Source organism: Symsagittifera roscoffensis, chromosome 1, assembly GCF_963678635.1.
Source record: "Symsagittifera roscoffensis chromosome 1, txSymRosc1.1, whole genome shotgun sequence".
Lineage (NCBI taxonomy): Eukaryota > Metazoa > Xenacoelomorpha > Acoela > Convolutidae > Symsagittifera > Symsagittifera roscoffensis.
This window is the reverse complement of record NC_087062.1, coordinates 26,467,076-26,482,158: the sequence shown is the minus strand read 5'-3', so window position 1 is coordinate 26,482,158 and position 15,083 is coordinate 26,467,076. Positions and strand designations below refer to the sequence as shown.

The 15,083-nt window shown below is 35.7% G+C and overlaps 1 protein-coding gene across 1 annotated transcript; it reads right to left on the bottom strand.

Moving 5' to 3' along the window:
- Positions 1 to 1,531: 1,531 nt before the first annotated feature.
- On the bottom strand, positions 1,532 to 14,353 carry LOC134854532 (phosphatidylinositol 3-kinase regulatory subunit alpha-like). Its single transcript, XM_063870869.1, has 8 exons — positions 13,638 to 14,353; positions 12,459 to 12,701; positions 11,847 to 12,174; positions 11,209 to 11,444; positions 7,130 to 7,638; positions 3,819 to 4,054; positions 2,793 to 3,185; positions 1,532 to 2,457 (listed from the first exon to the last, which is right to left on the bottom strand). Exons 1-8 carry the CDS (start codon positions 14,341 to 14,343, stop codon positions 2,229 to 2,231), a joined length of 2,880 nt encoding a protein of 959 aa, XP_063726939.1. The 5' UTR covers positions 14,344 to 14,353; the 3' UTR covers positions 1,532 to 2,228.
- Between the last annotated feature and the right edge of the window lie 730 nt (positions 14,354 to 15,083).

The window sequence follows — 15,083 nt, the reverse complement described above, 5'->3', positions numbered from 1 at the left end:
GCAATAAACAGGGCAGTCCAACAGTGTCGAAAAAGAACGTTGTTCAACAGTGCCAAAATTAATTTAAGTACAGTTTTTAATAATCCCAAATCACTGACAATTAAAATAAATCAAAACGACGGAAGTTGAAATGTCAAAATGGCCATTTTATTCGATGCCACTTGTTAAACAAACAAATGTTACCCAAGCGCGGCGTCATAAATTTTTCTGAGCAAACTATTAACTCAGCAATTGTCAATTTTTCGATTCGCTCCAAAACGAAATGGACTTCAAACGAATTATCAACAATTCGCAAACAAAACTCAACATTTTCAAATATCCTCACTCAGTTTTCAGCACTGTTGAACAAATTTTCAGTTCGGCACTGTTGTACTTCGGCACTGTTGAACGCCCCCAAATAAACCAGCCTAAGTATAAACCAACCGAAAATGCGCGGAGTATTTAAGTCAGCCGAAAAGTTTCATCATATTTATCAATTTGCATAACTTTCGTAACTGTAACATAATTTTTACATAACCATATAACACTTACGTATTTTCGGCTGGATGATAACTCGAATGGTTTATATACCACCTAAATTTTCACTCACAAAAAATATTGTGTGGAAATCTAGAAATTAAATTTGTCATCATTTGTAGACAACAAAACTCGGTGATGAAAACACTAAAATAATTGATTTACAAAAGGGCAGCAATCATCGAAACTTTCTGACTGAAACTATCTACTGCGCCATTAAAAAAAATCGACGCTATTATTTTCATCAATTTAATCTAAATATATTTGAACGTAACAAACACGTTGGATGGAAGAGACAGTTGGATATAAGTGTTACTGAACTTAAGAATATGATAACGATGTTTGAAGTGCGAAACAAATAACAAACGGATGAACTTCCGATTAAACTCGAATTTTAAGGAACTTCGATGGAAAAAATCGGACAAAATTTAGCACATAATTTTTAGCTGGTTACTTGAAAATCAAATCACTTGTGAAATTTGATTACAATTGCAACTATTTATTATGAAAAGAAGAGCCCGATTTGATCACAGCTAAGACAATGAGCGCAAACAAACAGTCAACAGATTTTCGCTAAGAAAAGACTAAAAAATTGAACTGCGTTCGGTAACACTTGATAAACTTCGTTCTGCCGAGAAAATAAAACTGATCGAATCACCACTTCGACAAATATTTAAAAACTTAAAAGCACTAGATTTCAGTTAGTAATACACATCAAGGTAAAGAAATAAATTTGATTAGGCCTATAAAATCATATTTCGGCTCGAAAATTAATTTGATGTATAGATTTATATTGAAGAAAAAGGACAGCCCTATGAATAAAGGTCAAAAGGTAGAAAATTGTACAAAATTAAGGAATAAAAGACAGCAACTTTCAATTAAATTTGAAAGGATTAAATTTTCACTTTCATAGTCTGGGTAGCAAATGGTTTCTTGAGAAGGTCTCGCTTTAATAATTTCTCTCTTCCTTGATTTTCAGAAATAACATTGCGATAAACGACCAAAAACTAATCAATCAAAGTACATTAAAAATCATTGAAATCAGGGAAAAGAGATCTCATTACGTATATTGGATAGAAGATAAATAATATCATAGATAGAAAAGAAACAATTTGTAGCACCAATGTTCAAGTGATAGCAGTTCATGTTCAGGACATCATCATTACTTTCGCGAGAACAGATAATAATAATAAAGCCTCGATTCATTTCATGACAGATTTTCAAAAGCATCCACAAAGGCATATTCAATTCAGTATAGTTTAAATAGCTTAAATTTCCAGAGACAAACGAACTGTTTAGGCATTGTCACGTCAATTGACGAATAGCACAAAATACCAAATATTTACCACGCTGAACTTGATGGCTGGATTTTTTCAGCATCATCACTGCTAAGGTAATTAGTGGCAAAGAAAAAACTCCAACTTTCGGCTGGAGATTTTTCCATCTTTTCGAACCTACCAAAATATTTCCAATTCAAAATTTTGTACTCGAAAAAGCACAGCAACTAAACAAGGCGAAATTTTAACACTGATAGAAAAGAGATTATGAGGTTAAAGTTTCAGATCAGCGTTTACTCTGACTTTTCCTCGAAAATTTCTGTGACCTCTGATTTCATGATTGGACTAATTTCTGAGTACACAATAACACTGTTCAGTTTGCGCCTCTAGCTTTGAAAACAGAACAGGTGGTTAGTTATGTTGTCCTGTCTATTTTTATCTGAATAGTTCTGTGATTTTGGCCTTTATAATGGGACTGTCTTCTATGATCTGGCCGATTGGTATTGTGAGGGTGGTGTCCAAGTTGTGGTTGTGCATCACCAGAGATGTCTCCGTATAGGCCACCACCAAGTCAGTGGGGGAACTGTAGTTGATGTAGGGGTAGGCGAAGCCGTATTTCTTCTCCTCGTACTGTAGTTTCAGGTGCATCACTTCTCCGTTCACCCTGAAACATCGTCAGTTCATCCTCATTATTTACATACAACGTACCTCATAGGTATCCGGGTTAATCACATGGTCGAAAATTTTCATCTACTCAAGGTCCTTTAAACTGCCCAATACTGACTTAACGGAAGTCAGATTTTTCGCATTTTGATTACAAGATGACGATCCATTTCCTCAACTTCTTCAGCCTTGAGCTACCAGCCGTTACCATCTTTGAAACCAAAACATGATATCCATCATATAAAATAATTGACTAATGTGAGATAAAGCTATCGAATCAAGAAATGAATCATGTTTCATAATATCAACCAAGAAAATAGTGAACAAAATACTTACCACACTGATATGGCGTATCCTCCTTCCCTGCTTTTCCTGACTAAGAAAGTACCATTAGTCATCTGTCCGTGCTCCCTACACAACTCAAACATCTTAGTAGCAATATCTCTAGTAACTGATTTCTCATAAAACCACAGCGCCGGCTTTTCTCTATTAAATAATTGTTTTTCCGTTAGGATGTCATCTTCATACGCGATCCCGAACAACTCGAGAGTAATTCGCCGCTTCGTCTGCTGTCGGATCTCGGCCGAAAGGATTGTGGAGCTCTTGTGCAGATCGGTTTCGACGGAGCGTTTTTTGTTGTGCAGAATGTCTAGTTTCGATTCACACTCTTCGATCATGTTTTGCGCGACATCTAGTCTTCGTTTGAGCATGTCCTCTGATATGGATAGCCTAAAACAAGTTAATTTTGGGTATGAAAGCTAACATGCGGGCTCTAATCAGTATAAACACCAAGATTCGAAATTAGGTAACCGCTGGGATAAAATCAAGAAATTTCTTGGTAATCGAAACTTTTCAAGGAAATCAAAATCGAATCTTCAAGAGACGAAGCTTCGCTTCGCAAACACTAGCGAGGACGAAAAAAAGCAGCTCTATAAAGTGCAATACAAAAGTGGAAATAAGCCTCGAATTATTAAAAAATTTCGGCTACGTCTAGGATTCGATCTGCGCCCTAGATAATATGAGTCTCACTCAGTACCCGCTCAGCCACGGACGCTTCATAAATTACAAACACTGGCCACAAAGCAGGGCACAGATCCTATCAAATTTTCAATGCTTGAGATCGTTATTATAGCAAAATTGCCATCAAATAAGCTTACCAAACAAGTTAGGTTAGAAAAAAGAAAGGTTCAAACTAATTCACTACGCAGCTCACAAGTGTAATCAAACTTGATGTTGCTAGTGAGTAAAACTAACATTTTCAGATTAAAAACACATTTAGGCTTTAATCAAGGTCATAACAAAGTTTCATCGTCTTTTCCCTCGCGAATAAATGATCTTAATTCTTGATTGAATAATACTAACTTTCTCTTGTCCTCAGCTTTCAGGTTTCTGGATCCAGCAGCCAACAAGTTCAACTGGCTCTCGAGCTGTTTGCTCAGTTTGCCCAAAGCCTCTTTCCTCTTCGCAAAATGGGGTATCTCGTTGTCCTTGATAAAAGAGAGATCTCTCTTCAGGTGCACAATTCTTCTCTCGTATTCATCCACTTCCATCGAGTCATTGACTAGTTTCTCTTTTGTTAGACTAGGGTCCTCCCGAAGCTACACAAAAAACCAGAAGTTATTATACATACATTCAAAGAACCAAAAATATACTAAAATAAAATCTAACTAGCGTGTAACGCACTGTGATAGCTGTTGAATTAACTCAAGTATTTGTAAAACAGAATAAGTAAAACGTTTTAATTTAGACTGCTAACTTGTCTTATTTTAGATCTGAGATCATGCCTGTCTTTTCATGTCTCTCTATCAACAGCAATGTCCTAACTGACTATTGCGTTTGGCCTGCAATGAACGGCCTTGAATAATAATAACAATACATAACAGAATAATTAATAGCACTATTCTCAGAGGTTACTGTGGCAGCAGTACTACACGGTACCACACGCACCTCCGGTACTCATAATAAACCGCATATATTGGAAATAAGAGCTGCATTCTTTGAGTGTACTGTGACAGCGTGCCAATTCCAAGGTTCGTAATTACACATTTTGCAAAGTTTTTGTTTCAAGTTTTACAAACTTTGAAGATCCATAAAATTTTGTGAAGTTTTATATAAGTTTTTTGAAAAAATTTAAAATGAACTAAGAAACATCACATCTGGGAAACTGAAAGCAATTGAGCAGTCGCATTTGGACGCAAGATTTGCAACTTTCAGCAGTCTTATTTGATGATAATATTCGCAATCTTTGAAAGTATTCTGACAGCACACAACTACAGGGTTGGGAATTTCACTTTAGTGAATTATTTTGTAATTTGAGTTTTCAGAAAATTTCCGAAAAAATCAAGAAAATCGTCTTATCTCTTAAACTAAAAGGTTTAGGCATTCTTGATTGAAGGCCGAATTTGCAACCCCTGGGATTACTCTGACTGCCCCCAACTAGAGGTTAGGAATTTCAAACTTTGAAAAAAAAACTTAAATTAATTTTCATGAAAATTTTTTGAACAAATCACAAAAAAGGTCATATCTGGAAAACTGCAGGGTTTTGAGCACTCATATTTGGAGGCAAAATTCGCAACTACTGAAAGTATCTTGAAAGAGAATCACCACGGATATGCGAATATCAAATTTTTTGAAAATTACTATATCTAAGTTTTATGAAAAATTTAAAAAAAATCCTACAAATACGTCATATCTCGAAACCTACAAGGATCTGAGCAGCCATAATCAGAGGCAAAATTCGCAACCCCTGAGAGTACCCTCACAATATCCATTAACAGGAAGGAGATCTTCAACGTTTTGGAATTTTTTAAAATCCAAGTTTTTGAAATTTTTTTGAAAAAATCATAAAAAACGTCATATCTCGAAAACTACAAGGATTTGAGAAGTGAGATCTGGAGGCTAGATTCGAAACCCATGAGAAAACTCTGACAGCACCCAACTACAGGGTGAGAATTTCAAAAATTGCCAGTTCCGTAAATTATAAAGATTTGGTTATTCGTATATGGAGGCCATAAAAACATCACACTATTAGGTTGCTAATTTCAAACTTGATGAAATAAACACTGAATTTAAACTGGAATATTGAAAAAAACCGTAACCATAGCAATATACGTTATAGCTTAAACGTGAAAAAATTCTTTTGTTAAACATGCAAAAATAATACGTTGAAAAAGCCTAAACATGGAGATAGTGAAGCACGCATTTAAATATATAATAGATAGATGAAAGTTAAAAAAACTAGGAGACGGGTAGACAGACATAATCATATTAATTTTAAAAAAGCAGGTACACAGACAGACAGACCGAAAAAAATTACTGAAAATTAATGACCTTGCGAAAACTAAATGAAAAAATTTCTTAAGCATTGCAATATAAATAGCTTAAACATGAAAAAACTCTTTCGTTAAACATGCAAAACTATTATGCTTAAACGTGGGAGATGGCTGTCACTCGCATTTATATATATAGTATAGATATAGATAGGTAGATAGATAATCAGTGTTTAGTACTAGTTTAGCTGTACCTTTGAAGAACCTGGTTCTCGTAAAAAAAGATTTTGTGACTTAAAGCGTATTGAAAGGAATGCTTACTCACTACGATTCCTCAAGTTCGGTAATGATTAAATTAGGATTTTTTTTTGCAAACTGTAGGTTCATTTCCTACCAATGATATGCTTCATGTAGACTTCAAGAGATCGAGTAAATGAAGGCAAAATAATTTCATGCTTTAGTTTTGTAATTTGGCGAGATGAACTTCTCAATGAGATTTTTTGATGGGATTCTGAGAACATAGCCAACAGACAATTGGAAAAGTATCAATATTTTCTTTGGAAGTGTCCAAGGAAAACATGGCTTCGATGTTCGAAAAAAAATCGGAAATGTTTTTTAATAGATACTTTTTTTGATATAACTAACCCAATTTCAGAAACTTGGGTTAGTAGGTTAACTTTTCATTAGAGATCTAAAAACTTAAATTAAATTTTGAATCTGACATTGATTCAAGCTTTTTCGTGCCATTAGCACGTTGTTACTGGTGAGCGTAACTCGCCTCCCATCCTGCAAATAAATTTAAATTAAACTTGAGAAAGAAATTTGAATGGATCGAACGGCAATTTTTCTTCCTTAAGCGAACTAATTTTAACCAACTTATAAAGGAATCAAAAGTCAGACCGCAAAAATAGTTCGAGCCTGAACAAACAAGATTTTTCCGGAGGCGGAGCAATAAGCAGAATGGTCCAAGTGCAGAATGGGTCCAAGAGCAGAAAAACTGAAAAATATTGACTTATATTGGTTTATACGGGCTAATTGATAAAACAAATATTAGAATCGTTAAAAATCACCAAGAAAACGAATAAATTATGTTATGCATGAACTGACAATTTTCATTAAGTTTTGATTAAATTTTTTTTAAAATGTTCGTTGCCTTGCTATTATTGACATTTCTGATAATTATTTTACCGATTAGCTTATAGAAGTTGATATTTTTATATGTTCTGCTCTTGGACCCATTCTGCTCATTGACTGGCCACCGATTTTTCCCTGAAAAACCAAACAAAAATAAACACGGCCTATACAAATGTCCATCGATATTTTAAAAATTGCGGGACCCACTCCAACGCGCGACAACTTAACAAAAAATCTAATTACAAATAGGTTTTGAAAAGCTTTTCTTACGTCTCTATTGACAGATTCTCGCAATCTGATATACGAATGTTTATTCTGCGAAGAGTTCAGAGACTCGACCGATCCCCTGGAAACGTCTTCTCCATTCATTGAGGACGTCGAATGCAGATAGGGACTAGTCGACAAATCATGCGACTGGTAATGTTGAATCAAGTCTGCAATGTAAGGAAACTTAGGAGCATACGCTGCTATGCCCCAGCCCTCCCTGGGTTTGAAATAATTTCGAATCTGCACCATGTAGTTGAAATCATAACTTTTCACGACTAGCGTGAAAGCTGCAGGATCACTACTAGACTTCCGCAATATGAAGTTCCCAATTGATTCGTTCTCCATCAGCAACTTTTCCTGGTCTTTGCTGATATCTTTCCAGTAAAAAGGGAGCTCGCAAATATCAATTCGGGCCTTCATTCGCTCATAATTACGGTGTCCATCGGACATAGAGGGCAAGGGTTCTAGCGAAGGATCTTGCCCGTCCCAAGATTTGAACTCTATGTAGACATCTGAAATCACAAGGGCCATTAGTTTCCGAGTCCATTTCATCAAACTGCAGTACGCTTAAGCGGTGGGACAAATCATAAGATACATGAGCTGTTGCGTGGACAAATAATGTTCCTCGGCAAAAAGCACGCTGGCCTTAGCATTAGCTTTAATTGGTTACTTGTCTTCCAAATCAAGAATTTTCAAACAAAGTTACTTCAATTGTTTTACACAATATTTTTGAGCATTTCAAGTGTTACAAAGCTGAAATAACCAATTTTTATATGACATACGTTATATTTCGAAGAACAAAATTTTCAAAAACCTTTTCTGATAGAAAATATACTTTTTTTTCACGAACCTAACCCTATTAGAGAAAATAGCTAAATATATCATTGGTTCAGCGAAGAAATCCATTAATTAAAGGCCATTTTTGAAACTAAAACTCATTCTCGTTTATTGCAACTTCCGCTTTTTAAATTGAGAGCGTAATTCGCCTTTTAAAAAAGGAGGTCGAATTGATATTAAAAAGAAAGAAGATATCCTCCGCGAAAAATCTAATTTGAGCGTGTTTAAATTTAAATTTTCTGGCAAAAAAGACGAAAAAATCACACTACCTAAATGTAAGTCTTAACTTCAACTATTGAATATTACAAAAGTAATCGATACAGAACATGCCAAAATATACCTGCAAACGTTTTGCAAAAACGGAAAAAAAACTTTTTTTGAACAATCGATGCGTAATTGTTCCGACCAATGAAAATTGGGAGAAACTTTGTATTCGGGTGTGTTTTAGTTTTTTTACACGCAAAATCAGGTATCACAAATAATCATCGAACTGGGTTGAGTGATATATAAAATTAAAACACTAGCAGTCATGATACGAACTACCATAGAAAACTAAATAATTTTCCCAGTGTCGAGAAAAACCGGTTTGAATTTTGTCATTTTTCTTGTAATTTCGAACGAGTAAAGCGATTGAGCAGGCTTCTTAAAGAACGATAGTCGCAGATTAGTACTCATACATTGAGTTGGAAAATTTCTGAAATTGAGCTTTTTATCATTGTACTGTTGTTTGAAACAAATAACTTTTTTCGGTTCATTTGATGAATTAACACAGAGGCCAGGCTGCGCTTCGCAAACACTTGCGAAAACACGACCAAAAAGCAGGTCTATCAAGTGAAGAGAAAACGTAGAAATAAGCCTCAAATTCGCAAAAACTCGGCTACCTGTCGGATTCCAATCAGCGACCTACTGCACTCAAGAGATTTTGAGTCTCACGCAATATTCACTCAGCCATGCAAGCGTAACAACCGACAAAAACTAGTCACGAATAAATCAGCTAGATATGCTAAAAAATTGCCAATGCAATTCAGCAAAAGTGGCACCAAACACAAATAGACTCAATATTGCAAGTGGTAAATTGAAATATAACAAACTGAAGGCATCCACACTAAATTTGCATGTAACAAATCGCAAAACATAAATCCACATTATGTATAAATTAAGCATTTCAAAAAACTGCGAAAAATATTGAGTTAGTAAAATTCTGAAATCGAGTTTTTATCATTGTGATGTTGTTTGAAACAAATAGCTTTTTTCGGTTTTAATTTGATGAATTAAAAATGCATCAACTGTGTTAAATTATTACTATTCGAGCGTCAAAGCACATGCTATCAAAAAGCTGTAAAGGTGCTCTAAAAGTGCCACCAAAATTTGCGCTTTGGTTGGAAAAAAAGAAGGTTCGTACTATTACACTAGCTTCGCAGGTGTAAAAAAAACAATCAATTGAAAAACATAGCCAACAGACAGTTGGAAAAGCGTCAATAAATAGAAGGAAAAAAAAATGACTTATTTGATAAAAAAAAACTTCACCTTCCATACTTCAAAGAAAAAAATATGTGCTCCTAAAGCTCATTAAATTTCAGCAACACTTTGTGGATCCTTTTTATCACACTCAGCCTAAATTGACAAAACTGGATAATAGGGGAAATTTTTTATTCTGCTGGGAAATCTGAAAACAAAATCCGTTTTCAAAAAGAGAAGGCGATCACGTTTTGCTGTTCGATAGTGAAAATTGCCTTCTTTTCAACAGAGGAAATGAAGTGAACTTAAACAGAAATCAAAACCCCAACCCCAAAAAAAATCTAATTTGAGAGTGAACAAGTTTTTAGACTTTCCTGAAAAAAATGAAACAAAAAATCACCAAGATCTATATAACAGTATTTACTACGTTCATGACTTTTATAACTATTCCGAAAAATTTATCGGACGCTAACAATACCGACAACAAAAATGTTGCAGGGAAACACTTCAAGCTTGAAGTCTAAATTTCAACTCCCTTTCCCCTCCGGAAACACAAAATGATTAAATTCTTCTTTCTTATCAAAAGACGCAAAATTAGGTCACTAAGCCGATGAAACAAAAACCGAAACTAATTTGGGACGAAAAGCGTTAAATGCAGAAAACAAAAAAAAGAGAAATTATGCTAGGTCAGACTGGTATTTTTTTACAAATTAAAAAAGAAAAATCAAAACGCTTTCAATTACAATAAAAACTGCTTACAGCACAATAAAAATCAACGATGTGGCATCTAAGCCGACAAAACATTAGCTGAAAACGATTGTTCTGCATTTTTTTTGAAACTGAATAATTTCGAACTCAAAAGCGAGGTCCTGGCCAGATTATAATCTAGGCTAATAACCGCCCCAAGCTTATTCGTTACTTCTAGATCAAGTAAGCCGGAGAAGCTACGAAATTTGAATTAATGGTCAACCAATTTATCAAACGATTCAAGTGATTTGTTAAACAAGTTGTTGAACCAAAAAAAGCCTACATTCCGATTTAATACCACTCGCTAAATGCAAATAAAAACTGGGATCGCCAGTTGTTGTGCAAGTAGCTCAGAAAGTTCCGACCATGGTCTGAAAAAACACAAAAAAAAACTATTTTATTTAAATTGTCGTTTTTTCTGCGTGGTGGGATAAAAAAAAGATCTGAGCGAAAAAATGGAACTTAGGCATGTTCGACAGTCATAGCAAAATAGGCAAAATGGACAACAATTTTTGTATAAAAAAATCATAAAAAGAAAATAATTTTTTTTGCAGAATTTATTGAATGGCTTTATTCACAAAATGGCGCTAAAAACACTCCAAAAACTAACTTTACTCAGATAAGAATAAGTTTTCATGGTTTAATTAAAGCATAAGTAAGCTATTGTAAGCAGGCTCTCTAGCTTTACTCGATCGAATTAAAACTCAAAAAAACAAAATTTTTAAATCAATTTTCTCGATACTGGGACAACTTTTTGAACCACTTTAATGAAGTTGGAATCACGACTGAAAGAGCTTTAATAATATATATCATTCGAGCTATTCCGATGGTTGTTTGTGGTACCTGATTTTGCGTGGAAAACAAAAACCTAAACAGACCTGAAAGTTCCTCCCCATTTTCAACGGTCGGAATAAAAGTTTTGGTTCAGTTGGCGATTCTAAATTCCTTCACTGAGCCGAAAACACCGTTTTGGCCGTCCGCCGCAAACAATGACGGTTGCTTGACTTATACACAAAAAGTGTGAACTGGCATTTATATACCTGACGATTGTGTAGTTTGACTTCCGCTGGTACTGTCCGAGTCCATTTGCGCCACTGCCGGTTGGGATTGGGAGGATATTCCACTTCCGCTGGATGCAGGGACCGAGGTTGAAGAGATGCTGAGTCTTCTCGGGATGTTCTGGATTCTAGCGATATCTTTGAACATGGGATTACCATACACAAGTTTTACTATGATGCTGTGGTAGTCCACGCCTCGCTCCCAATTGGCCAAAGACCTAAAAATAACTAATTCGAATACTAAAAAAATTTAACTTGAAATAGCTAAAAGCACAAAATGGTTCTGAAACTTACCAAACCTTCAGGCACGGTAAAATCTGGAAAATTTCATTATCACCGTTTAATTTTTTCTAATCGATTAATCAGCATGTTGAACCACTAGTTTCTTCTCTTTACTGGTGTAAAATTACAGGGAATTGCGACTGAAAGGGATTTTTAATTTAGCATCATTCGGGTTGTTGTTTTAAGCTGCCTCATTGTTGCCAAAAAGAAACAGAACGGAATTAAGCGCTTATATGGTATTTCATTCAGGGTGTTTTCGGTGGCCTGATTTTTGCGAGGGATAAACAACGAAAAAAAGTTCCTCCGACAAAGTTAGTGGTACGAAATCGAAACCCTACCTAACTGAATGAGGTGGTGGTCTGACCAATATAGTTCCAAAAGCAGCAAACAGTGATCCCAGTCTCTCTGCTCCTTGGAAAAAGTCGTGGATGTGCTCTAGGTGTACCAGGATGTGACTGAGGGCAAATCTGTGCTGGTACGGTATTTTGTCTACTACTGATCGGACAAACTCGTCTGTTGGCCTTTGATCCGGCAAACTTTGCTTTGCCAGAGAAATCATGTCATCGTAAACGTTAAATGGTATGACGGGGTTAGGAAGTTCTCGCAAATACGATTTCAGTAAACCTGCCAGATCGTCTATACTTTTGATACTTTTCAGGGCAGATTCTGTAAACAATGTAACGCCACATATGAACAATAGCTGCTGACTGCACGAGCTACGAAATTTATCATCGAAACAAGTCCATAACTTGCGAGAGGTGCAAACAAAATGTATCTTAATGTTGTCACCTAGTTAAATTAAGAAATTCCACCAGAAGGTCTTCAATTGACTTTGAAATCAACTTACACGGAAAATACAAGCAAAAAATTCTAAAGAACTGTGTATCTATGAAATCATTGACTTATCAAATTACTCTGACTATTGTCAGTTTTTTCATTTAAAAACATACCAATTGCCTCGAGCGACACGGTCGGCTGATTTATTGGCTTGCCATTTCCTTCATAGAATTTATCGAAACCATACTGAGTACAGAGCTCTTGGAGTCTGACGCCTTTTGCAGAAGAAACATAGACGGATTTGTCGGTTTTCTGTAATCTGCTCTCAATTACAGACGTGCACAGCTCAAGGAAAAGAGGAATTGGTCTGTCCACCATAGCCGATCCGTCCGCCAAGTCCTGTCCAAAAACGTACTCTAAACAAAAGCACAGTGTTAGCCGATCCACCAGTGAATTTTTGTTTTCATTTTCTTCTACTTTACCACAACACCCGCAAATGCCTTTTATAGGTAAATGTGATAAATCACATTTTTACTATTTTGTGTTTTAGAACGTATACTTGAGGCCAGTGCGTTTGGTGTCATTTAAAAAAAATCAAGAATGAACCTCAAGTGATGCTCAAGCTAAAACGACAAAAGTAGCTCCAAAAACGCAGAATGTAAAGACTAGCCACCAATACTTTAAATTTCCACTACAATGCAGCAAAATTGATTACCAAAATGAACACTATTTTACGCGAGTTGGTTAAGAAAAAAAGTTGATTCGTAAAATAGCACTACGCTCGCTAGCTGGCTTGTGTAAAAACTACCAAAACTCAAATAACTTAAATGCCGATATAACATTGGTCGGTACTACTATGATAGAGTGGTCCCTTGAAAATAACCAGGTCCCTTGAGAATAAGACACCTAGAGCTCTCAAATCGTTTAATAATTATGATTACGCCTTTCAGAAAGATGTCGCAAATTATTTTCAAACAAATTTCATTATTTGTTACCTCTTAAAACTTCCCCCTCAACATTTTAAGGTTGAAAATTAAAAAAAAAAACGCCAATAGTGGGTTTTGATGTCAAATAAGTCAACCCAATTATATGGTTGTTGAACCGTAAAATAAAGTAAAGCGAGCAAATTTCAATATATAAACAATAGTGATTACAATTTTCAATCTGAAAAGTTTCTGGCTGAACATATTTTGCAAGATTTTTGAAATGAATAATTTATACACAAATTAGTTTTCAAAATTATAACATGCGAAATGCATGCGGGACCTGTCTATCATAGTTGCTTTTTCGGGGGACCACTCTATCATAGTTGTAACCATTAGTCAAATTAAAAAAAACAGACGATAACTAACCACTATTTGGACATGTTTTGGTCTGACACGGTGGAAGCTTTGGAAGCAATCTACACATACGGTGGAACCTCATTCCGCACTTGCGGCACTTCACCCCGTACGACATCACTCCCCGAGACCGATTGCATTTTGCGCATTGGAATGTGCTGTAGCATTCGTATTTGGAGAACAAGTGGCTGTGGCTATTGGAACTTGAAGTTTTCGTGGGGGTACTTGGTTCCAAGAAATCATACGGCAGAGGGAAAAGGTGTTGGGCGTTATCGATTGCGCTACAGAGCATCTGTTTGTGCAGATCATCAGCGCGAAATGAGGATATCAGACGCGCAGGTTCTAACAAATCTTGACCAGTGAAAAATTCCTTTTTAGAATTGAAAACGTAAAAGTATCTGTGGGATTCAGAAGCAGCAATCCATTCTCTCACTATTTCTGCAGACCATGTTGAAATATTGACAGGAGTTGAAGACAGCATAGATTTTTGAAGTTGATATTGCTGGTCTGACATTGAGTAAAAACAATCTGTTATGTGCCCATATGATGCACATATTGGATGGAACACTGCATGGCACTCCTGGCACACTTTTAGTGGATTGGAGGTACCAAGTATAAAATCTCTGCAATGTTGACATTGGATGGGACGCTTTGCGTACAATGAATCAAATTTCTTTAACCGAACAGCTGGTGGCTTCGGCTGCTTTTTCGAGCTCATGTTTTCTGAAAACTATACAAAACAATAGTTACATTGAAGCTACACTGAAATCAATGACAAAATGAAAGTTAATGAGTATCTCAGAATAATACATAATTATTAAAACGATTTTTTTTTTGGAAATTTCGTTTTTGGAGATATTTTGTTATCTAACACATGTCCGAAATTTTTTTCCGATTTACTCACCTTTTTGAAATTATTACTAGGATTAAATTAATTTATTTTGCTCATATTGTATGTTTTATTTCGAAAAAGTAAAATTCGAATCAAGCTGACATTCCTAATGTCAGAGTTATATTTTAGTGTGAGCTCTCAGGTCTCAGCTCCTGTATTCGTCGCGCGTGTTCGGTGAGGCTTGCGTTTACTTAAATGGAGAGCCTCCAATGTTAATAATTTCTCAACGTCATTTCCCCATTCAAATCGCCATTCAAATACCTTAAGATTGTCCGCAGCACTCTGCGACTTGCTGTCCTGCTGAATGATTCTTTTGATGCTCTGTTATCCGTGTTTACGTGTCGGTACGTTTGCCCAAAATTAGGTGCAACTAAATGCACTACATTTTAATTCATAAACCACACGACACTTCAGGTTGCAATCCATATATGACTTAAGAATATGATCCTTATAAGATGTTGTCTTTCAGATAACTATTGAGTTAAAGCTTCTCCCCAAGCCGTGTTTACCTCGGCAGGTTTATCACAACAATTAGGCTAAAACAGACCGTTTATGAGAAGGTACTG